Source organism: Hemibagrus wyckioides, linkage group LG18 (assembly GCF_019097595.1).
Source record: "Hemibagrus wyckioides isolate EC202008001 linkage group LG18, SWU_Hwy_1.0, whole genome shotgun sequence".
NCBI classification, from domain to species: domain Eukaryota; kingdom Metazoa; phylum Chordata; class Actinopteri; order Siluriformes; family Bagridae; genus Hemibagrus; species Hemibagrus wyckioides.
The window spans coordinates 15,045,229-15,070,697 of NC_080727.1; the positions used below are offsets into that span (position 1 = coordinate 15,045,229).

Consider the following 25,469-nt stretch of genomic DNA (forward strand, 5'->3'; position numbering starts at 1 on the left):
GACGCAGTGTAGCTGTGTGTATACAGTGAGTGACAGTTTCTTATTCATGTACTGCAATTTAATAACTGAGTGTGCAGTAACATGTTTCCAATATAAGGGAGATGGGTTTATGTAAGATTTCTTCCCTGGGTTCCTTGCTTTTCTTCCACCTTTCAAGAACATGCCATTAGGTGGACTGGCTAAGATCAATTGGCCCTAAGTGTAAATGAGTGTGTGATTGTGTGTGCGTGGTTGTCTGTGACAGACAGCATCATATTAGTAGTGTATTGTTTGCCTCATGTGCATTGTTGCAAGATCCACAAAAACACTGGCATGAAGTAGTTATATAAAGTGAGTGAGTAAGATCGTCTAAGAATAGGCCTGTGGTTAAAGAAAATCACTACATTCTGTTTACTTCATCAGTCAGCATCATCAGTGCAAAAAGTTTCGTTTCTGTTTTTTGTACGGAAAATATTCTTCAAGATAAGCTTCAAGTAATTATGTTCCTGTCCATTTGTGTTTTGCATGTGCTGTCTCCCTATTAGCAGCTTTCAGATGAGCATTGTAGTTAAGATTAAAATGTGTAATTCATTTACTCACTTCAGCAAAGCTTGAGGCCTGTGCCGAGGTTTTGGAAGAAAATCATATGAAACCATATGCTTTTGCTTTAAACAAACCAGATGTTTGAATTAGAATCACACACACCTGTCCATAATTTCATGCACATCTTGAACAACCCAGACCCTCACACACTAGCGGTGAAATCTTGCTCCTATAGTGTTTTCCCCTTTTCATGATTCAAAGCCTTTTTGTGTCACACTGTGTTTTAGGTTTCTTGAATTTGTTCTGTATGTAGTCTGCTCTTTGTTTTGTAATATTTGTTTGCTTTCGGATTTGCTGCCTTATATTTAATAAAGTCATCCAGTTCTGCCTTCTGCATGGCACTAATTCACCTAAAAGGCATGACAGACATTTTAGGTGTTTGCAATTATTAATATTATAAAATTGAACATTCTTACACAATTACACTTTTACTCTCTTAGTTTTTTTAGACATTCCACGTACTGTTGTTACTCAAGTAAATTATTCTTTAATATTTTTATGCATTAGTTTTACTCATGTTTCATATATTAAAGTTACTTTATAATGAACAGCGGAAAAGATCTTGTGATAAAGCAGTATGAACTTGAATGAGCAAGAGTAATAAGGATACCATTTGAGATCATACAAATAAAGTCATTAGAAATAACATGAAGTTTAACTCTGTCCTTTCAAAATACTATGAGATGTGGGTTCTGCTTGGCTGGAATGAAAAGCTGCACCCACAGTGGCCCTGTCTGGATAAGACTAGACACCCAGACTTAGGTAATAAATCTGTTTTAAGCCAAGAAAGCACAATGTATTTTAAATGAATGTATTCCTTTCATGAATGCAAACATATGTGGATCACAGCCGTTTCACTCACAATAGCTAGATTTTAAAAAATGTGACTGCAAGACAGCAGGCAAAGGGAGATACTGATTCTCATTTTCAGTGACAGTTCTGACACATCTTTAGCAAATCTCACATTTGAAATGTTGGATGAAGCCTGCACTTTATTAGGACACAGAGAAAATCCTTTTTTACGCGAGTTTCAATCTAATGTTAGATCAAATCAATAGAATCTGTAGTTTATCAGAATCACAAATACCCCATAAGACATGTAATGACCGTAAATTACATACAAATAATTTTTAAGACTTAACATGCTACAATATTGTGTATATATCTCCAGAAATATGTGCACATTTATTTACATACAGATGACAGAAACATTGTCCTTATCTCATAATTAGTGTTTTGTAAGAGCCTCTAAAGGCCCAACTTTTGTGATACAGCAAAGGAATTTTTGTTTAAACAGTGGCCTGAAGGTCTCATCCCTTAGGCCATAGATGAGAGAGCTGAGGCAGCGTGGCAGAATCAGCACTATAAAGAAGATGAGGAAGCGCAACTGTGAATACACACTTAATGGCAGGCTTCCCAGCAGGTATTCTATATACTCATAAAGGAAAGACATGAGTGAGAGTCCAAGCTGCAACGCATGCAGTATCACAGTTCGCAAGGCCTTGTGGGCAGAGGTGTCAGAGGAGGCGAAACGAGCCTGCCGTAGGATGGACACATATGTGTAGAGCAACACAATGGTTACCATAATGAAGAGCAGGACTTTGAATATCAAACTCCTGCCCTGCTGCCAGGGTGCCACAATCAGCTGTTTGATGGTACACACTGTAGGAGACAAGTAGAATGATGGCTCTGCAAGGAGGAAGAGAGCACACACATCAATTAGCACATCAGTGATGCCCAAAACCCACACCAGAGCCACAGCCACACTCGCACGTGCTGGCGTAGCCAATTCGCTGTGTCGCAATGGGAAGCAGATGGCTGTGTACCTCTCCAGGGACATGACAGCCAGAATTAGTGGTGCGTTGACAAATGTTGTGGAAGACACCAACACAATGAAGGCACAAGCAGCACGCACCACCATAGAGTATAAGGAATTGAGTATGAAGAGCACAAGGGCAACTATCAGGTGAATAGTGTCATTCAGGAGCATGTGGGCAAACAGGATGTAGCGTGGCGTCTCACAAAAGATGGCCTTGGTGCGCAAGGTAAAAAGCATCACAATGTTCACATAAATGAAGAAGGAGTGTGTGATCACCGCCAAGAATAGCCTAATGATCCTCTCGCCTGTAAAATCCTGTCTGATGGCCTGCATCTCTACAATGGTCAATGGGCCAGACATGTTGGCCATCATTAGTCCTGCAGAATGAAAGGGAGAATTGCTTACAGTGCATGGTAATAGCCCAGGGCTCACAGCACAGATTTTTAGGTTCATGAGTACAACCCAAATATACAAACACTAAATGTTTTACAAATATGTATGAGCCTTGCGTACTTTTTATCCTGAAAATTTCTAGTGAAATAAAGTGTAGATTCAAAACATTTCATATCATGTTTAGCACTTTCATTATAAGCATATCAAATATATAAAAAGAATCTGTTAATCATGCTACATGCAACATAGTATAAACACAAACTGACAGTCTATAGTATATCATGAAAGCAGTTAAAGATTTTTTATAGCATTACATTGTCATTACTGCAAATGTAGAAACCACCTACAGCGTAGTGAGATTGATACCTGAAGAAAACTCACACTTCTGCTCAGTCTCTGGGTGACAAAGACCACTGTTTAAATATACCACGTCTCTCTGACATCAGCGAGCCTTGAGAGTTTTAAGCTCCAGTAATGTTTCTGCCAATAAACATTGTCATTAACTCATTAAATTCTGAGAGTTCATTAATGGACTTTTCTGTAGTAGTAAAGATTTTTACGGATGTTTTGACTCATCAGTTAAATCCACTGCAACATTTATTCATATATGAACATAATTCATATATGAATAATTATTCATTCTGCCAAACATATGGCAACATGCATAAAACCATGAAGCTACAGGTCAACAGTATCATGTTCACATTAAACATCACAATGGAGAAAAAATGTAATCTGAATGACACTGACCATGACATGGTTGTTTGTTTGTTTTTTCAAAAATAAAAATGGTAATTGCTGCCAATAAAGAAGAACAAAACACTGTAATGTGCTGATAGACCCCTTTAGTGCTTGTGTTCAAAATCAGATGCAGACGCAACCTATTTTTAAAAAAAAAACTTAAGTAGCTGCAACCTGATGTTACTTGCATATTATTTTTACTGAAGAATCTATAAAGGATTTTATTTATGAATTGGACTGACATTAGCTAAAATGTTATCCACTATTATTATGGCTTACTTCATAGCTCTGACATATTCTCCCTTCAAGTGAACCTGATGACCAGTGTTAGTCCCTGGTGTCCTTTGCAAAAGCATGTGTCCTCTCCATTAAGTTGCACTGCATAGCTTGACACTCTGTGTCTTTAATCAGCAAAGATATCTGTAATGTGAGGCAGGAGGCAGGTTCAGAGTTCAGAATTCAGAGATGCAAATGTATATGAAAGAAACCTCACAAACTGAAACATGAAAAAATACACAGAGTAATCAGAAAACTAAACAAACTACACAGTACAGACAAATGCCCAATGGCTCTAAGAGGAATTCATGACTGCATTGATAATACAATGTTGATAAAGTCACCTTGGTCCAACAAGGTTTTCATTGGGCAGCACTTTGGCAGGCCCACACAAATCTATTGTGAGTCCACTGTGGGTTAGCCCATATTGGCCCAACAATGACAGCCCACAATGGGGCATTTGGCATTTGTACACTGGTGCATCATTGTCCCCATGCAACTGGCCTCCTGTGGGCTGCCCACCTCAAGCCAGCATCATTAAACAAATGTTGCACTGAAAGCAAATCATCAATGGCTACAGATGACTGTCCACATTGGACTTATGAGAGCCTGTGTTGCTATATCTGGGCTTCATCTTGGGTTATGTGGACTGCAACTTGAATGTATGAAGCACCAGTTATCTGTTGTATCAGTCAATGTCACAAAAATATGTTGGTATTTTTAGTTCCGTTGCAACACTGGAAATTTGGCAAATGAAAACATTTTCATTCAGCAAACTTTCTAATATTTGCTTACTAACAATATTAGCATTAAGTGTGATTTCTGAAAGGTTTAACATTCGGGGGGTTTTCCACATTTTCTCCACAGTTTGGTCACCTGCCAGTTCCAACCACCAGCTAGCTTTTTCCTATCAGAAGACAGCTGAAGACGCATGAAGCCAGCCAAACAGTTTAAATTGGCATCTTGCAGTTGGCTAGCATCACCATGATGAGAGAGTATGTCATCTTTCCCACCCAGAGATCACAGCCATCTAGCCACAGATTGCTGTGGCTTGGTTAGGACTTCTGATCTTCCACTTATAAGATGAATGCTTTTCTGTTACTCTGAAGTCCCCAATGTTGAACTTTTTTGAAATGATAGATGTTCTGCTGTGACAAATAAAAGCAGACACTTCAAATAGGTTTACATGCAAAACATGCAGGCTGTTCAGAAAGAATGGCAAGTGTGAAAGCAGCAAAACTGTGAATCATAAAATCTGCCTTGTTATGTTTGTACATAACACTACCTCTTGTTGCTCAGAGGATGGGGGTTCAAGCCCCATCACCACCAAGCTCCACTGTTGGGCAATTGAGCAAAGTCCTTAACCCTCTCTGCTCTAGGAGCACTGTATCATAGCTTCTGAAGAAAAGAATTCCACTGTGCTGTAATGTATGTGTGGTGATAATAAAGGCTTCATGCCCTCATGCCCCCTCAGTTCATAGCACACAGGCCCAGTATCTGGCTTGGGCAGGTTATTGTGTGTGCAGAGTTTCCTATGGGTTTCTTTCAGGTTTTTGCCCACTGTCCAAAAATATGCAGATACGTAGACTGGCTATCATCAGGTCTGAATGTGTGTACATGGTTTCCAGTGATGGATTAACATCCCTTCCAGCATGATTCTCCAACCTTGTGCCCAGCTTGCCCCAGTTGCACTACCACCCTGACCCAAAACTTTATCTTAAAGGCATTACTTATTTAAAAAAAACCTATAGAACAAATATAGAGAGAAGACATAATAAATATACAACTTGGATAAGAATAGTCATTCAATTAAAAAGAAATACTGTCATATCAAAGGTGGACACGCTGTAATGTCTCTGCAGAGCCGGCTCCGTTTTTCATGGCTTTTAATGATGTTCTTAATTTGAATCATCTTTGGCTTCTTTAAATAAAATGTTGAAAAACTTTAATGCATGATCCTTGTGATTTGCTTGACATCCATAATCACCTGGATGTAGTGCATATTTTTTCTCTGTCCCATTTAAAACCATTTGTTTCACCTCACTTAATTCTTAACCAACTGGCCTTTACACGTTGCTACACTATTAAATAAAATATTATTACTGGCATAGACACAATAACTTCCACTTCTTCTGACAATTGTTTCTTTGTCATCAGATTTCATGATGGACTGGTGACCTGTCCAGGGTGTACCCTGCCTTTCGCCCAATGTGTGCTGGGATAGGCTCCAGAAGATCCCTGTGACCCAAATTAGGAATAAAGTGGGTATAGACAATGGATGGATGTATGGATAGATTTCACTGAGCTGAGTTTTGTGGGCTAAATACAGCTCAGCTGTGTATGCACATGCTTTACAAATCACACTTTACAAATCACACACACGACATACACCCATCAATACAAAGAAAATTTCTAAAAGCCTTTGTATGTCTAGCTAAAATTTTTAGTTTGGGTTGGATTGTGCAAACATTTATACACAACTTAATAGAAAGATTAATAAATGAGACCCATTGTCCATAACACAGTCAGTCAACACAGACACACAAAAAAATTGTTTTTAACCTGCCTCTTTCCTGTGGGATCATAACATAAACTTGGGACTGACTTTGGTAAGTACTGCATGGTGATGAAACACAAGAGGGAATATTTTGTCCGCTGCAATTAACAGAACAGCTGTCTTTCGTCAGCCGAAATCTCGAGAGTAAAGCTAAAGAAAACTCCCCAGTTCCATGCAATTATCAATCCTATTAAATTATTAATGCATGCCTGTTTGTCTTTGGCATTGTTTTGACGATGCTGTTGTGAAAAAGAGATAATCACATCCTCATACAGAACCTAAGCTGTTGAACCATCAATCAGAAGTTTAGACATACTTGAACAGGTGTCTGTTTTTCAAGGTCTAAAGAGAAACCGTTCAACAAAATATAAGATTTACTAAATTTCAGTGTTCTTCAACCCCAAGGTTACCAGCTAAGAAATGTTTGATGACTAACTTCTTTATAGTCACGGTCGATTTTATTACAAATAAAAATAAGCTTACACAATAATCCCTAAAGGTAAACCCAACCCTAATCCAACGAACTCCAATTATTAGAACGAATCCAAATAAAAAGTGTTTAAAAGCCACTTCTATTTCTGTAAATACACACTAATTTCTGATTATGACAGAAATCTATCATTTTGATGAAGGACCTTATTTAAGAAAGTCTGTTTTCATAATTATTTGGCATCAGAGCAGTACTTCTGTGTACCATTAACTTTTTAAATGAGCAAAAACCACCACCTGCTGACAGTTGTGCATAAAAGATGAATATTTTTCAAGCTTTGGAGAAATGAATATTTTAAACAGTTGCTTGTAAAAATTTAGCTACTGTCTCTTGAAGGTCTGTTACTTTAAGGACAGTTGATCAACTTCATCTGAAGATGAGAGCTAACATCATTTGAAAACATCATTTCATAGTCTAATATCTAATTAGGAGGCAGGAAGGCTATATACCTACAGCAAGTGCACACTTCTAAGAGTTAGTTGATGACACTTAAAAGCCCTGGTACACATAGAAAGGTTAGTAGGCAGATTTTAACAGAAAAGTGTTGATATATAAAAAGACATGTTGCTTTATAAAAGATATATACACACACACACAGAGGATTATGCTTAAAATGTTTTATTGGTGTAAAAGAGAATCTACACATAATGAATATAAGACAGAACTAATAGCTGGATGGCATCACACCTCATTAAATCACCGAAATAAACACGAATATCCTCTTTTACGTCACTGTAAAACACACGGAAAAAACGATAGCGTCTTCGTCTACAGCACTTTGTATCGGCCTTTGGCTGTTGGCTGGTATGAGTTTTGCTGAAAAGGAAGAATACAACTATTAATGCACAATCAGGAAAAAAAATATTTTAAAAAGTAATGATTTAGCTATTCTTCAACAAATGAAACATTAGAGAACGTTCTGATATGAAGCAATTATTCAGTTCAGTAAAAAGGTCAGTCTAACATTATGTGTACGAATAATAGCCCCATAATACACAGAATGCGGATCCAACCATCACATATGCTCACACAATATCCAAATTAATATTTTAAAGTCTTTATAGCAATAATAATAATAATAATAATAATAATAATAATAATAATAATAATAATAATGAGAAGGAGGAAGTGGTTACCAAGCGTATGAGCTCTTCTTTGATGAGCCTTGTGATCTCTGCTTTTGCTTTCTGCACTGCCAACTCATTTGCACCTGAGAAACATTACACGTGACACCATTATCTCATTTAGTTTTTTGTAGCAGTTCATATTTTCAATGCCAATCAGATTTCAATCAACAAAGAATAACTGTGTTTATATACGTACTCTCGATGGCGAGGTAAATCTTGCGTTCTCCCTCTTTAGGTTCTTTGCCAGGAGGGAAGTATGTCCCTCTGATGGTGATGGCAGCCTCTGAATATTCACCAATCCTCTGCAGAGCCTCTTTAGAGGTCACCTTCCACCTCGCCGTCTATACATCAAAAACAAAAGCAGCACATCACCAGTAGGTCAATATTTGTTTGTGGACCAGTCTCTCACACTCACTATGTGTATGAGGGATTAGGTGTGTGTACCTGACTTTCACACTTACACAGAGTTAATGAAGGGTTAGGTCTCTCTGGTCTATCTCACATTTGCATAGAGTGTATAAGGGGATAAGTGTGTGTACACCAGAATCTTTCACAATTACACAGTTATGTACCGGTCTTTCTCTACACTTATTATCAAAGGTTAGTTGTGTGTTCACATGCACACGCACACCATGATGAGTAAGGTGAGTATGTGTCTACCTGGGGAAAGTCGTTGATCTCCAGCTCCTCTTCATACCTCTTGACACTCTCTGACTGTTCAGCACTCTGTCGTTCCTCCTCCAGTTTCTCGATGGGTGTGTAGTTCAGTTTGGCGTTAATTTTCTCAGCAAGCTGCTCAGCAATGGTCTTAGCGGAGATAGAGGGTGCGATCATTGTGCCACCCCTCATGATGGCATTGGTGGCCTGCTGCATCACATCCTAAAATTTGTAGGAAGGAGTATGACATGACATGAAGAACCACTTCTCAGACTGTGTTCCAAATATAGAAGTGTGCTTAAAATCAGCATGGTCTACTAGCAAAATGGGCTAAACAGATGTCAAGACTGAGACAGAGCCTTAAAATAGCTAAAAAAAAAAAAAAAAAAAGTTTTATTAAAAGTCAAAATAGAGTGAAGATTTTTGATGCTTGGCATACAGCCATCCTATCTCACCTGAGCTTCTGCACCAAGGTTTTTCTGTGCATTGATCTTCAGCGCCAGTTTCTTGGCGATCTCAAGTTTCTGGATGTTTCCAGCTGAAGGTACAGCAAGACCACTAAGTCCTGAAGCAGTAACGGTGAGACCTGAAGCTGATGATGCAGCACCCCCGGGAGCCGCCAGGTCCTTCACACGCTTCTTAGAGTTAAACATGCTCTCAATCTGCTCGTCTATCTGTGAGGGGAACAAAAATCTCCTTTAGCACCACACTATGCAACACTAATCACAAATGATTTGAGTCTGATCATCAATCACAGTCTCTGTCACACAGTCAGACCACACCAATGCAATGCTTCCATCCAACTAGCAGGTTATACAGCCACATATACACAAAAGGGTCTTAATTCACTCTACTTCACTCTAAATTCCATGGATACCTTCATAGCCGGCACAGAATATTAATTCTAAACTGAAGCTTCACACTTACATCCAGTGCCGTGTCTTCATCATCCGAGTCATGAAGACCAAGTGCTGCTTTCTGTAGTTTCTTCCTCTCATTCGCCAGAGCATGTTCAGTCTCATCAAACTTGAAGCCTTTTCCTGAAAACCCACTGCTGCTCTTAATAATCTTCCCCTCCTGTACATACATACACACACAAAATGTTGAAGGTGAGTGGTGTGGCATCATCTGGTGTAATTGAAAAGGGTGGCGTTACAAAGCATGGTATAGGTCAGTGTGTGGTGCTATGGACTGTGGAATGGGTGGTGATGTGTGGGTGTGGTCTCAGGGTCTCACCGCTTTCTGCTGCTCCTTAAATGTAGCCCAAAGCTGCTCGAGCTCAGGAGGAACAGAAGACCCTGACAACTCCAGAGCCTTGATTATGTCACCTGCATAACGAGCCTGATCCTCTGTGATAAATGTGTATGCATAGCCCTGAAAAAACACACAACAGCTAACATAACACATAACTAACACACACTGTGCAGTCTAACTAATACACAATCTATACATTACTAAAAATCGGAAAACCACAAGATTGAGGTTTGTCAAAGCGGGGCATAAAATGTGGACGTACAAAATATTTTATAACACAAACAAGTGAACTCCCCTCTAGTGTAGGTCTTAAAGCTTCTTTAAATGTAAGGTCCCTTTATTAAAGTTTATCCAATAGAACTTATATTAATATAAATATGTATCGACCAATTTGTACTTTAAATTAAAAATGGAGCTGTACTACTGATGTATTAATTTTCTCAGAATTTAGTGAAAAGCAACACGGTACATTATTATTATTATTATTATTATAATAATAATAATAATAATAATAATAACAATTATCTGACCTTATTTCCAGCTCTTCCAGTCCTCCCGGCACGGTGAACATAGTCCTCGTAATGGTTAGGACAGCTGTAGTTCACCACCAAAATGAGCTGCTTCACGTCCAGACCTCTCGCTGCTACCGATGTGGCCACCATCAGCCGACACGCACCGCTCTTAAAATCATTTATAATACTATCACGATCATACTGATCGATTCCTGTAACAGAGACAAAGAGCATTAATACAACCCTACATGCTGTATACCGCAACATTAATACACTGAAGTCTCATAGTGTGTGCTTACCTCCATGCAGAGACATGCAGGGGTACGAGGCCTTCATCAAGTCTTTCAACAAGCCGTCAGCATGTTCCTGTTTATCTACAAAAATAATCACGGAGCCTTTCTCTTGATAATGGCCTAAAATCTCCAACAGCTTCAGGAACTTCTTCTCCTCCTCAATCACAATCTGACCACACACACACACACAGAGCTCAGGTTCTGGAATAATTACACTCACAACAGTTCATACAGTAATGCTTATGCTGTAAAGTGTGTGTGAACATGGATCTTACCACATGCTGCTCCACATCTGAACATACCACGCTCCTCCCCCCAACCTGAACCTCAATTGGTTTGTTAAGGATGCGGCGAGCTAAAGCCTCCATCACTCGGGGAAACGTTGCTGAAAACATCACTGTCTGACGATCTGGCCGCACATTGTCCACTATGCGCATTACCTACACACACACACAAGCAGTTACTACATCACTTAGAGAGGTTACTACATCACGGGCCTCATTTATCAACTGAGTGCACGCATAGTTTTGTATGGTAGAAAAGTGCAATAGCAGGTATGCAGATATTCTATATCAGTGCTTCCCAAACTGTGGGCTGCGGCCCCCTGGTGGGCCGTAGCGGTATTGCAGGGGGGCCGTGGCTAGGCTAAATCAAAATTAAAATAGTTAAAATATTTTAGAATAGAATATAAAAAGCTTCTGTTACACACTTTGATTCAATATAATTGTAAATAGTATGCAGACAGTATGAAGTGTTAAGGATTTAAATATATTTGTAAAGAATGTTTACATCATCTTATTTTCACCAGCATATAAAAATATTACATTTTATGGTAGTTCTCATAATTCACATGAAATTCTTACAAACTGGTTAATAAATGTCGATAATTTTGTGCAAAGAGACAATCTGCTTTATTAAATATATCTAATATACAAATATATATCTTTATACTATTAATCAATATACTGTATTTTTTAAACAAAGAGGTGGGGGGGGGTCGTGGAGCTTTCGCTATGTATTTGGGGGGCCTTACCCCTCTGAAATTTGGGAAGCTCTGTTCTATATCATGTACTGTTTAGCATGCCAGCATAACAGACAGTAATTACTGACTTCAGTGCTCACAGGATGCAGAAAATTAAGATGACACTGGCATTTCCAAACCAACTGCATACAGCTGTGTGATCACACTTCTGATAAATACCAATTTTCTAGTGTGTATGGATGGGTCTTACACAATTTAGTATGCTAGTAATTTATTTAGTATTATACACGTTGTTAAATCAGACCCCAGATCTGTGTGAGTGTAACTTGAGTGGTGTTAAGCTGTTTACTGGATGCAGCAAGGTGTATGGTCAACATGGTGAGGTGTATAAGTGAAGTTTTAACAGAAAGTTTGATTTACCAACTCACCTGAGGTTCAAAGCCCATGTCAAACATTCGATCGGCTTCATCAACTACGACGTACGTGACTCTGCGCAGGTTCGTGACTCGTCCTGAAATAAGCATAAAGACCGCATTAGTGAACACAGTGCAGCGAACATATACACACATACACACCCTGCATTAACACTAACACACTGATGTGGCTCTAAATCAGACAGAAGGTTACTGCTGGTTTCTTGCGTACCGTTGTTCGGCAAAGCCAACCTGTTAAACAAACATTAAACACCGCGCGCTCACCTGGAAAACACACAGCACAGATTACACGCATGTGTGGGAGCATAAGCTAAGGATTAAAAACACACATCACAAGTACGCATCGGCGGAAACACGCCCTTCTGTTAACAGTCATACACAACCTTCTGTAAAATCACTTATTAAACATAGTCAAGAAAATAAAGAACTATATTTACTGAAACATGTTTATAGTCTCTCTTATCTTTATATTCTACCTTACAACATACACAAGTTAGATGAACATTTACGTAAAAGTGGAGCTTAATTCTAAACTTTCAGCTTTTCAGCATGATTACTTGCCAACAATTTTAATAAGACCTACAGCAATGTTGCATGCGTGTGATAGAGAGTGAGAGAGTGAGTGAGGTGTTCCAACAGGAGTCTTCAACACCTCGAAATCCTGGTAAACTCAAACACACACACACGGAAAGCACACACACAAAGGGATGAGTATACACTTACCACTGTTGGCTCCCAACATGTCAATCATTCGACCAGGAGTGCACACAATGATTTCAGCTCCACGCTTCAGCTCTGCTATCTACACACACACACACACAGTGTTAAGATACCATTCTAAACACAGCCTACCATGTCTCAAACCCCAGTGTAGTTATTCAGGGTCACTGTGAGAGCCTTATGGGCATCTCAAACCAATTTTATTCCATTAAAAAATCAGATCACCCAATCTCATAAATTTAATACACACATTGACAATACACACCATATAAACACACAGAGACATAAACAAACCTGCTCGCTGATGCCTGTTCCCCCGTACACACACACCACTCTGAGCCCCAGTGGCTTGGAGAACTTTTTACACTCTTTAGTGATTTGCAGAGCAAGCTCACGTGTTGGTGTCATGATCACAGCTGAAACACAGAAAAACATATTAGAATGAACACTAAATACATAACACTTACCAAGAATTAAAAGTGTGTGTGTGTGTGTACCAATCGGCCCCTCCCCCTCTTCTAGGGGTCGCTGGTCTAAAATATGGCGAAACATGGGAAGCAGAAATGCGATGGTCTTCCCACTTCCTGTCTTGGCAATGCCAATGAGGTCACGTCCTGACATGATGGCGGGAATGGCCTGAGCCTGGATGGGTGTAGGCTTCTCGTAGTTATGCCTAAAACACACATACAAGCACAGGATTTCATTCATCAAAAAGTGGGAGTGTAGGAATAAAACTGGGACAGGGCAGAAATGGACAAAAAAGTGGAGAACTACTCACTTTTTAAGGGCATTTAAGACCTTCATGGAGGTTCCACACTGCACCCAGGTCTTAATGGGTTTGGGGCAGCCTTTCCCCTTCACTGTGATTCCCTCAAGCTCCAAGCGATATTCATTTACCTCTAAAACACACACACACACACACACACATGTCAGTTCAACACTGTTTTGTGTACTCATAATTACAAGTGTAGATGGTACAATACCTTCTGGTGTCATTCTGGCCAGTTCAGGAACTTCTACGTAGAAATTCTTGCGGTATGATTCGTACTGGATTTTCTGATGATCCACAGGCTCCAGAATTTTTCGCTGTTTGGTCTGGAAGCCAGTGAGAGCTGTCTGCAAGTCCACTTCCTCTTCCTCTGAGGAATACTAAACACACACACACACAGAAAGGTTCATGGTTTAATCAGAATTGTTTCAAATAAGGACTTGAGCCACACACAATTTACAGAAATATTTACTGTCACAGTGATGCACCTTTACATTCACACAGCTGTGCATGTTTAAGCGTTTACCTCCATGGCATCCTGATCGTTCTCCATTAACTCTCCTTTCTTTTTGGTGGTGTGAGGCGTCTTCTTCGTCTTCACCACAGTCACCACCTTTGTCACAGTCATGCCTCCTTTCTGCACACATACAATTTAAACACTTGTGAGAAAGGCATGCAAACACAATGTGCTGGCATGTGAGTGACACACACACACACACACACAGGCATGTTCTCTCTCTCTCTCTCTCTCTCTCTCTCTCTCACACACACACACACCCCAGAATAGATCAGAATGTCACTGTGTCTCTCACTTTGTCATTTCCTCCCTTCATGGTGCCCATGTTGAACTTTTTCACTTCCTCCTTCACTTCCTCCATGTAGGCATCCAGGGGATCAAGCTCTTCCCCTCCCTCTTCCTCCTTCATCTCTGCTTCCTCAGTCTTCCCCTCCTTCTCCTTATCCTCATCCTCCTCCCCGTCTTGATCCACCGGAGCTGGACCCTCTTCATCATCATCTACACACACACACACATTACTGTCATTACAATCAATATTGTGTGTCTGTACAGTGTTTCATCTTCTCCCACATACACACCATCATCATCCTCCAAGCTCCACTTCTTCCCCTGTTTCATCTCTTCCAGTTCCTTCTTGATCTCGCCAATGTTCTCCATGGCCTTCTTCCTCTGCTCTTCTCTCCATTTCTCCACCCGCTCCTTCCTCTTCCTCATCTCCTCCTCCAGTGTTGTCTGATCAAAGTCTTGCTGTGGGCCAGTTCATTAATAGGGTTAATTCCTGCAAAATTGCACACTCACTCACTCATTCACTCACTCATTCATTCACTCCACTTACATCCTCCACTTTCTCCTCCTCCTTCTCTTCTTTCTTCTTCTTTTCTACTGACTGCTCAACGGCATCTGACTTCTCCTTGCTGTAGCACACACAAACATCTCAATCAACACACATCGTTACACACACACAAACTCACTGATTATGCTTTTTTCCTCATTAATGTTGTTAGATGTTTAACCTTCGTCCTTTGCTGCGACTCCTCGACCTCCTGCGCTCACGACTTCTGGAGCATTTACGCTCTCGACTCCGAGACCGCCTGTTTAACACACGCACAGAGATTAACAGTAAGCAGTAGGGTACAAGAGTGTCTATGTGTAAATATACTAGAGAATGCGTGACCTCTGTCTCTTGCGGTCTCTGGAGCGTGATCTCCTCCTTTCTCTGCTGCGTGATCGTTCTCTGCGGCCTCGATCCCGTGCTCTGTCCTCTTTCTTCACACGCTTAGAGTCAGGAGAGCGGCTTTTGGAGCGGCTGCCCGAACGTCCTCGCGACGATGACCGCTTCCGGTAATGTCTGTAATAAGAACCATAACACTTAACAGCAGCAGCTTCAACACTCATAACAATAACAAACACATTAATTAATACTGGACACGAGTGATTATTTATCATAAACAGTAAAGTTATGTTTTTTTTTTTTATTAAATTATATGTCCCAGATTTTTAGTGGGAATAGACAGTCTCAGAGAGTGACGTCACACATACATACATACATGCACACACACACACACACACACACACACAGCTGGCTAGTTAGCGCGAGGTTTCTGCAGATGCTAAAGTAAAAACGCTGCACATTAAAGAACATGCTCACTAAATAGAGAAACTTCATTTAAGCAGAATTTGACAATTATTTTTTTAACAGTAGCTGCTATTAGCTGGATAGTTAGCAAGCACGCTAATCACAATTCACTAACATGTACCCGCTAGCTAGGATTATTAGCTTCACTTCAGATCGAAGTTATCTCTTTCTCTTCGCAAGTCATATACTTTATTAGTAAGAAAACGTTAAATAAATTAATAAAGGTTAAATTCCTCACCGAGACTCTCGCCCCATTCTGCCTGTGAACTGCTGAACTGTTTTCCAACGTTTTTTTGTTTCTTCTATTACAATTTCCGGTTCCGGTTTTTATTCTTCGACTGAAGATGTGCTGCCACCACGTGGAGTCAAAAAGTTTGTAATCATCCATCCAGCCATTTATTGTCTATACCCGCTTTATCCCTAATTAGGGTCTGCTGGAGCCTATCCCAGCACACATTGGGTGAAAGGCAGGGGTTCACCCTGGACAGGTCACCAGTCCATCACAGGGCCACACATATAGACAGACAACCACACACACTCACACTCACTCCTATGGGCAATTTAGAATTACCAATCAACTTAATGTACATGTTTTTGGACTGTGGGGGGAAACCGGAGTACCCAGAGTAAACCCACATAGGCACGGGGAGAACATGCAAACTCCACACAGAAAGGCCCCTGCCTGTTCGAGCCCAGGATTCGAACCCAGGACCTTCTTGCTGTGAACAGTGGCCTGCATTCAAATCATTGTAGTTCACTGAGCTTTATTTGCAAGACTTGCGAATAAAAAAAACCCAAAGACGCTATTAAAACTTAGCACTAGCTATGTACCTAAAGTTATTAAACTAGCAGTTATCAGAAAAGGCCTAATTAAAAATCCTGATCTGAAACCTAGTCAGCTGTCCAGCTACAGGCTAATATCAAACCTCTTATAGTAGTAGCACAGCAGTTAGGCTCACACTTGCATAGGAATAAAATTCTTTCACTCAGGAATTAATCTTCATCAAAGTACTGCAAAAGCACTGGTCAAAAGTGATAAATTACATACAACTGGTCTCTAATCAGGACTGTCTCTCCATACTTGTTCTACTTGACCTAAGTGCAGTTTTTGATACTATCAATCATATTATTACCCAGTAATAGATTAGAAAATGTCTTTTGGAGTTAAGGGAATAGCTCACAAAATGTTGCTATTAATCTAGTTATCTATCTAGAGAGGCTTCCATTAACACATGTTAATGATCAAATGTGCTATTTAAAAAAAAAATAGTTCTCATGAATAAATGCAGGGATGAAGCATATACTGTATAACACAATAGCACTCTTACTTCTTCGATGCAGGTAATGTTTCTTCTTATTTTTATAAGCACTTTTCGGTGGGAAAGCACAATGAGCTGTTCCCGAACCATTCAACAAAGTTATTTACCAGGTCCCTATACTCCTCTTCCTGTCCATCCCTGATGACCACAGAGTGTAAGAGATCCACCTTGTATTGGAAGTCTGTGGTGTACAGGGTGGAGAGGAAGTGGATAATGCAGCGCCCCAGCTGGATGAGCTAAGGTCCATCCCAGAGATTCTGTGAACACGCATTCTATGCATCTTCTCTCCTTAACTGGAGAGCTGGGATAGTGCCTGATGCATCCTGATGCCCCACCTTTGGTTGGAGTATCATTGCTTGGTGGTGCTCTCTGCTGCAGGGGATAGCTCCCATGGACAGCCTGTGAGCCATGGGACTGCTGTGGATAGAACCACTTGGAGACTATTGTGGCATCTTTGAACTGCTGTTGCAGCAGACAGCTTTGTGCTAGGGTCTTTATCAGTGAACATTTGAAGACTTTGGCAGTAATGAATTATTGTTAAGTCTCTAAAGAACTCACTGACCTGTTAGTTGCTCAGGAGATCTTGGTTGCACAAATCTATTTGACTATAACAGTTGTAGAGAGGACATTGTTTACATAGTTTTTTGTCCAGCCTTTGCCCAATGTGTGCTCCAGTAGATCCCTGTGACCCTAATTAGGAATAAAGCAAGTATAGGAAAAGGATGGATGGATGGATGTCTGTTGTCCAGTCTCACCCACATGTGGATGGGTTCCCTTCTGAGGGAGTTTTTTCCTTCCCACTCTTGCCTCAGACCTTGCTCATTAAGGATATTAATTAATTTTTTTTTTACTTCTGTTTCTCTGTAAAAGCTGCTTTCAGACAATGTTCATTGTTAAAAGCGCTGTATAAATAAATTGAATTGAAATTGAACGTTATTCACATATTGCATGTGTGTCAGAAATCTGGCTCTTTCCTGAAATATGATTTTGGCCAGCTTCCTAATAACATAATCCATCAACTGTGTAATTACAGAGAATCCCCCCAGAGAATGTACTGCATACACTGAATCCAGTTCCACTTTGAAAGTAAATCATTTTTTAAAAATAAAATTATTATAAAATTTTCTATTATTTTCTAGGATGGCTTAAATTTAATAATAGACTATTTGGAATAATTTAGAATTCTTAGAATAATTTCTAATGAAGCACGGTCTGTAAAATACATTCACAACACGACGGTTTACTGAAGTTTATTGTTGATACATTACCTAATAATGAACAGCAATTTCGCAGTAACAGGCAGCGATGTTTGTTATATGGAATTATTACATAAAACAAAGCAACATAAATAATTTAAAAAGTTCCCAAAAACACCGTTACATCACAAATAAGCCATCAACACACTGACGGGCAAAACACTATGACACGATAACCTGCATTTCAGCATACACAAACACGTTTAACTTCTCCCCTGATGACCCCTTAGTGCACATCAGCAGCGTTAATAAGAAGAGCGCACTGACAGCCTGAGGGGAGAAGTATGTCGGGTGCAGTGTGTATGGATTTTGAACAGCACTACACACACACTACAGTGAGATCAATGTACTAAAGTCTCAAACACACAGTTTCTGTACAGTTTGTTGACTAGCTATCATGCTAATTAGCTAGCCTGTTATTTATTAGCATTTAGCAGTAGTGTACCTGCTGTTTTCAATTTTGGATGATTAAAATCTAATCACATGACTATCATGTTAGTAAACAGCTTTAACTGGTAAACTGGTTGATTAAGTAACGGAGCGGCGCTGATAAATGACCTTTTTGGGACTTAACTGAGGGGAAGCATGTAAATAATGTCTTGGAATACTGGAGTGCTGTGTGTTACTTGTGTGAGTGAAGAGTGTGTGTGTCGTATGAAGTGTGAATGTGTTGTTTAGGTGGACTGAGAGGAGAAAGCGGTGATGATTTCGTGAAAGGTGATAAAGGTGAAAAAATAAACACAGAGATCAGAGAAAACATCTCCCATCGTCCTGTAGGTTTCCGCTGAGCGACTGATCACTTCAGCTGGAATCCCAGACAGGAGCAGCGCTGCAGACAATACCGTCGTCTTCATCTTCCTGTCCACCTGGACATAGACACGAAGTGGGGCACAGTCAGTAGAGTGGGACATTTAAAAAGCAGTATAAAAGCAGGAGACACAGCACTTAAGCCAGCGCATTAACACCATAACTGCAGTGCCTGTAATGGAGCTTATTCCACTCTACATGCATTTCTTGGATGATCGGAAGCAACAAAACTCTCCAGCTCATGACCTTCACCACTAATATTCTTGTGCAATACAATCAACAATACACTGTCTTTGATGGTCTGTTGTTGTCTCTGTAACTATCTGCTTGTCTGCCCACCATTTTCTGTTTGTCCATCTGTCTTACCTTTGGAAAGTATTTGTATAAGCCCATGTAGGCAAGTTCCAGGGTGAGAAAGGGTGCAAATATGGACTGTGGGGGGGAAAAAAAAGATAAATTACAAATTAGGCAATTGATGACAATCAATTAAACAACTGATAATTAGCCAGTTGTCTAATAAAGTGTGTTAATGTGTTTCTGTGTAACTCTCACCAGGTAGTTACAGACAAATAAGCGTACACACACAGCTAACACCACGCTGCCAAAAAGCCGGAAAAGCCGAAACGAGTCGAACTCATCCACTTCAGCGCCACTCTCCTGAGACACCTTCTCGTTGGTCAGTTGACCCCTCAGCTTGATTGCATCATCAAAGCGAGACAAGTAGGTGTTGAGGCCCCTGCGAGGGGAGCGAGAGCGTTCTTCACTCGACGTCTCCCCTCGTGGCCTGAGCCGAACCCCTCGCTCTGTTTCCTCCCCCTCCTCCTCCCTCCTCTCGTCTAACACTGATCCCTCACTCCGGGCCTCCGATACAAAGGGAGACACCCTTTTAGTGGACACAGAGGGGGTGAAACACTCATTCCTATCCAAGTCCAGGTGGAACCGTGGCTCCGTCACACGCTGGGCTTCTGTTAAATAAACAAACAAACAAACAAACAAACAAACAAACAAACAAATAAGAGTCTTATAATGAGCAAGCACCCAAATGAGTTTCAAGTTTTTAGCCAAATTGGACTAGATTTGAAACAAATGAAAAAAAAGTCTATGGGTGGTAGTTTTTGGGCTTGTCTGTATCTGCCAAAGCAGAGTTTAAAACTATTATTTAGAATGAAATCTTTATCCATTGCTGCAAGCATAGACTATGGCAAACAAACAGAAGATATAAACATAGTACAGACAGTGTGTCTGTGATTTAGAGAAGCATTTCTGTGTTACGACACAATAAACATTGGCTGAGGCAGGATTTTGGAGTGGCTTGGGATTGTTCATACTAGACAATAACAAAAAGGCATATTATAGATAATTGCATATGCACCACAGTTAACATTTCCACCAAACAAATTACTGAGAAGAAGAAATTTCCCTTGCTCTTCTAATGCTCAAGGAATTTTTTTATTATTATTTTTCAGGTTTTATGTGGCTGAAATGCAGTTCTACTGGAAATTTTGCTGAAACCTGACAACCCTAGATATCCAGACATATGACAGAGGCCTGGCTATCTTTAAAACCACATCTGGGTCCGGGGTGTCTCGTGATTTTACACTTACACTCTCACACACACACACACACACACACACACACACACACACACACAGATGAATGGTGTGTCTGAACAGTGATCTCAGCACCAAGACGACTGAATTATTTATTCCCCCATGTAGTCTAATACACAAACACAGCAGGCCTGATCCACTCCCCACTATACCAGAACCAGAACCGACTTCACAACAGATTTTAAACCGCTAAGAGAAGTAGATGAGAGTATAATATTCTTATTTCTCACCGGTGTTTTCTCCGTCATTTTTATTAAAGCCCACTATTCTGTTCATCCTCTGCTCAGAGTTCATTAAGAGTTTCCTGCGGCGGATTTCTGCTCGTCTCTGCGCCGCACTCACTCCTCTCTCCTCCAGGGTCGTGCTGTCAGTCTCCATCGCATTAACACACACTTCGCTTTACTATTTTTGATTATACCCTAATTTTGAACAACCTGCGATTTCCACCGCTTTAATACACACCACCAGTGCACCAGGGTCCTGTTCCGCTTTGTTCAGGACGCGCAGTGATGATGTCATCACAGTCCAACGACAGGCGTTGGTTTTACTCCACAAAGAATATCAGCAATGTTTTAAATAGCTTGCGATATTTACAGAAAGTCTTTCTAAATTTTCTAGCATAATTTTTTCACGATTTGTTGTTGATGAATGTTATTATTTTATTCAATTTTATTGTCGAAAACAATAAAGGCATGTGATATATTAATTCAACGAGCCACAAGAGGGCGTGAGTTACAGTGCTATTATTATTATTATTATTATTATTATTATTATTATTATTATTATTAATAATAATAATAATAATAATAATAATATATACATATATTATTCATGTCACTAATATTAATAATACAATATTATTATAATTTTATTATTATTAAATATATATAATTAAATATTATATAAGGCGATGATGATGATGATGATGATAATGATGATTATTATTATTATTATGAATAATACTACTAATACTACTACTACTACTACTACTAATAATAATAATAATAATAATAATAATAATAAAAAAATATTATTATAATTTCATTATTATTAAATATATATAATTAAATACTATATTATTATTATTATTATGATTATGATTATGATTATGATTATGATTATGATTATTATGATTATTGTTGTTGTTGTCCTGAATAATAATAATAATCACAACATATTAGGCAGGTGGTCACAATGTTATGCCTGATCGGTGTGTGTATACATATATGCCTAATAACTAGCTATGTATGCTGATTAATAATGTATTATTATTATTATTATTATTATTATTATTATTATTATTATTATTATTATTAGAATAGTAATATTCACTATAAACAATTCTTCCCTCATGCAAATTTAGTCTGTGCAATAAGTTTGGGTACATAATGTTTATATAAGCAAGAATAATGTGTGCACTGAGATTCAGACCTGAGTACTCAATTCTACATGCTATATAAGCACATATGAGAAATATATGAGTAAAATAGCCTCGTTTTAAATTAACACTAAGCACAGAGCTGAAAATTAGTGTTTGTGTGAACTTTTACTTACACTGTGGTAAAAAGATCTTCAGTCAATATCTTCCAAAGACAGGAAGATTTGTCTTACAGGGTACATGGTACAAGTCTGTTACAGTCTAGTCTGTGCCCCAAGTTAGGTTGTGCCCCACTCTCCCCTAACATAATTGTATTTCAATTGTAATTGCATTTCTTCTCATTCACACTCATTTAACTCGATGAATTTACCTCCAATTTGACTTCAGCTGGATTGATACAGTAATCATCACTGGAAATGCAATCTGAAAAATTGTTCATACAATTCTCAAAATGGTATTAGGTATATATAATTATACATATCTGAATGATTTGGAGCCTGAAAAAAAACAATAAAGAGGAAGCGTACAGCAAAAAAGTGAAGGAGAGAGGAAGACTGAGGACAGGAGAAAGGAAGAGGAGAGCAGAAAGGATAATGAGAAACAAAGAGATAGAGGAAAAGCACACAGAAAAAAAGATCTGATTTGAGAACATGCAATACACCAAGACCTCTCATTTGTCTTGATGTCCTCATTGCAAGAGCACGAAGAGAAACATGGAATTCTGGAAATCTGTCATCTTTTGGATGAGATTGAAATGCAACATTTGGCATTGGTAGACAAGTGTATTAAAAGCACATTTGGAAGCAGGGGCATGATCAAGCCAGCAGTTTATGAATGGAGGGAAGAGTTGGGAAAAAGTGTATGGTAAGAGCAGCAGCTGAGCAGCACAAAGTTATGTGTGTGAGCATGTGAGATAAAATAGCTTAAAAAATACAAAGGAAAAATAAAGTAAATAAAGTAGTATATATATATACACTGATCAGGCATAACATTATGAAGTGAAGTAGGTGAAGTGAATAACACTGATTATCTCCTCATCATGAAACCTGGTCTTTTAGATCACGTAGATGGCCGAGTGCATGCGTGTGCGTCACTTATCTGGGGAACACATGGCACCAGGATGCACTATGGGAAGAAGGCAAGCCGGCGGAGACAGTGTCATGCTTTGGGCAATGTTCTGCTGGGAATCCTTGGGTCCTGCCATCCTTGTGGATGTTACCTTGGTTTGATGAGCACAACAACGTGTTTGAGGTGTTGACTTGGCCTCCAAATTCCCCAGATCTCAATCCAATCGAGAGTCTGTGGGATGTGCTGGACAAAGAAATCCAATCGATGGAGGCCCCACCTCACATCTTACAGGACTTAAAGGATCAGCTGGTGCCAGAAACCAAAGCACACTTTCAGAGATCTAGTGGAGCCCATGCCTCGATGGGTCAGGGCTGTTTTGGGAGCAAAATTGGGATGAACACAAAATTAGGCATTAGTGACGGAGCCCATGATCATGAAGAAATTCAGCCCTGCAGGAGACATTCACTCCGTCCATCTCTGCAAGGACAGGAAGACCGGCTCCTCCCTCGGCTCTGCTTTTGTGAACTTCAAGCATCGAGCATGTACAACATCATGAACATGATCAGCGATCCAGAGCTTCTGAGTGCCAAGGTGAGCAAAAATGAACGAAACCCCACTTATCAATCCCTCATTTACACATATTCACAATTACAGACATCACGTCTCTATTTAATCTATATATGCATATCAATTTTATTGACACACATGATATATGAGTATGCGTGTTTGTTTGTAGATGGATAAAATGGACAATCTTTCTTGGGGAGCTGGTCTCAAGTCAGTGAGGATCTTTAATGAAAACTGGTCATGTGCAATCACATAACAATCACTTATATGATACACAGCAATATTGTGTATTCATATTTAAATTCAGATTGAATTGTTTCATCACATCATAGTTATCATCTCTATGTAGCTTTGCAAGACTTAAACATGCTGAACTAAAAACACTCTGCGTTTCTCTTTCAGGAAACGCTGAAGATGTTGTTCGGTGACGGCAGGAAGAATAAGAAGAGGAGAAAGAAGAGAATGAATAAATAAACATTGTACAGATTGTTGTAAAAATATCATAAAGTGGTCTGGATTATTGTCATTTTACTTAAAAGGGTTTAATTAAAGAATTTAAACAGAACCCTTTAAGCCTTTAAGGCAACAACAACAAAAACCTCTCCAATTTTTCCTAAAAAACAAGCTAGGAGATGGGCTAACATAAATTCCCATTAGTGTGACTGAGTGTGTGTATTAGTGTGTGTACATGGTGCTGGCATCACAATCTAGGGTGTATTCCCACCTCACTCTCACACCATGACCCTGAGCAGCAATAATGCAGTTACTGCAAATAAGTGAGTGACTATTTGTAAAGATTTAGAAGTCCACTGTCTGAATCCTAAACACTAACTGAAACACTATGGAGTATTTGTGCATTATTCTAGTTACTGACATTAAAGTACACTATATTGCCAAAGGTTTTGGGACATCTGCCTTAACATGCACATGAACTTTAATGACATACAACTCTTAATTCATAGAGTTTAATATGGAGCTGGCATTTGCAGCTGTAATAGCTTCAATTCTTCTCAATTTCTTGTGGAAGGCTTTCCACAAGGTTTAGGAGTGTGTTTATGGAAATTTTTGACCATTTCTCTAGAAGCGCATTTGTGAGGTTAGGTACTGATGTTGGACAAGAAGGTCTGGCTCACAGTCTCCACTCTTCATCCTATTCATCCTAAAGGTGTTCTATCAGGTTGAGGTCAGGACTCTGTGCAGGCCAGTCCAATTCATTCACACCAAACTCGCTCATCCATGTCTTTATGGACCTTGCTTTGTGCACTGGTGTGCAGTGATGTTGGAACAGGAAGGGGCCATCCCTAAACTATTCCCACAAAGTTGGGAGCATGAAATTGTCCAAAATGTCTTGGTATGCTGAAGCATTAAATGTTCCTTTCACTGGAACTAAGGGGCCAAGCCCAACCCCTGAAAAACAACCCCACACCATAATCCCCCCTCCACCAAACTTGGCACTTGGCACAATGGAGTGAGGCAAGCACCGTTCTCCTGGCAACCACTAAACCCAGACTTGTCCATCAGATTGCCTTATAGCGAAGTGTGATTGCTCACTCTAGAGTCCAGTTGCAGCATGATTTACATCACTGAATCTGACGCTGTGCATTGCACTTGGTGATATAAGCTCTCTATGCACTGTTTTTGAGCTAAACTGAAGGACACACGCAGTTTTGAGCTATTGACTCTGCAGAAAGTTGGCGACTTCTGC

General features: G+C 39.6%; 3 protein-coding genes across 3 annotated transcripts; all 3 read right to left on the bottom strand.

Annotated features, from left to right (window-relative positions):
- Positions 1-1,810: 1,810 nt before the first annotated feature.
- LOC131369186 (odorant receptor 131-2-like) lies at positions 1,811-2,770 on the bottom strand. The gene has a single exon (XM_058415665.1). It carries the CDS (start codon positions 2,768-2,770, stop codon positions 1,811-1,813), a length of 960 nt encoding a protein of 319 aa, XP_058271648.1.
- Positions 2,771-7,468: 4,698 nt separating this feature from the next.
- Positions 7,469-16,113, bottom strand: ddx46 (DEAD (Asp-Glu-Ala-Asp) box polypeptide 46). The gene is made up of 23 exons (XM_058416167.1): positions 15,998-16,113; positions 15,298-15,471; positions 15,137-15,214; positions 14,959-15,037; positions 14,702-14,870; positions 14,419-14,621; positions 14,133-14,243; positions 13,821-13,986; positions 13,616-13,736; positions 13,335-13,510; positions 13,132-13,253; positions 12,841-12,919; positions 12,112-12,194; positions 10,977-11,141; positions 10,708-10,870; positions 10,427-10,620; positions 9,879-10,016; positions 9,570-9,719; positions 9,098-9,316; positions 8,646-8,864; positions 8,182-8,326; positions 7,995-8,068; positions 7,469-7,674 (listed from the first exon to the last, which is right to left on the bottom strand). The coding sequence occupies exons 1-23, from the start codon at positions 16,012-16,014 to the stop codon at positions 7,627-7,629; spliced, it is 3,093 nt and encodes a 1,030-aa protein (XP_058272150.1). The 5' UTR covers positions 16,015-16,113; the 3' UTR covers positions 7,469-7,626.
- Positions 16,114-18,313: 2,200 nt separating this feature from the next.
- camlg (calcium modulating ligand) lies at positions 18,314-21,267 on the bottom strand. Its single transcript, XM_058414772.1, has 4 exons — positions 20,982-21,267; positions 19,694-20,106; positions 19,508-19,573; positions 18,314-19,200 (listed from the first exon to the last, which is right to left on the bottom strand). Exons 1-4 carry the CDS (start codon positions 21,127-21,129, stop codon positions 19,009-19,011), a joined length of 819 nt encoding a protein of 272 aa, XP_058270755.1. The 5' UTR covers positions 21,130-21,267; the 3' UTR covers positions 18,314-19,008.
- Between the last annotated feature and the right edge of the window lie 4,202 nt (positions 21,268-25,469).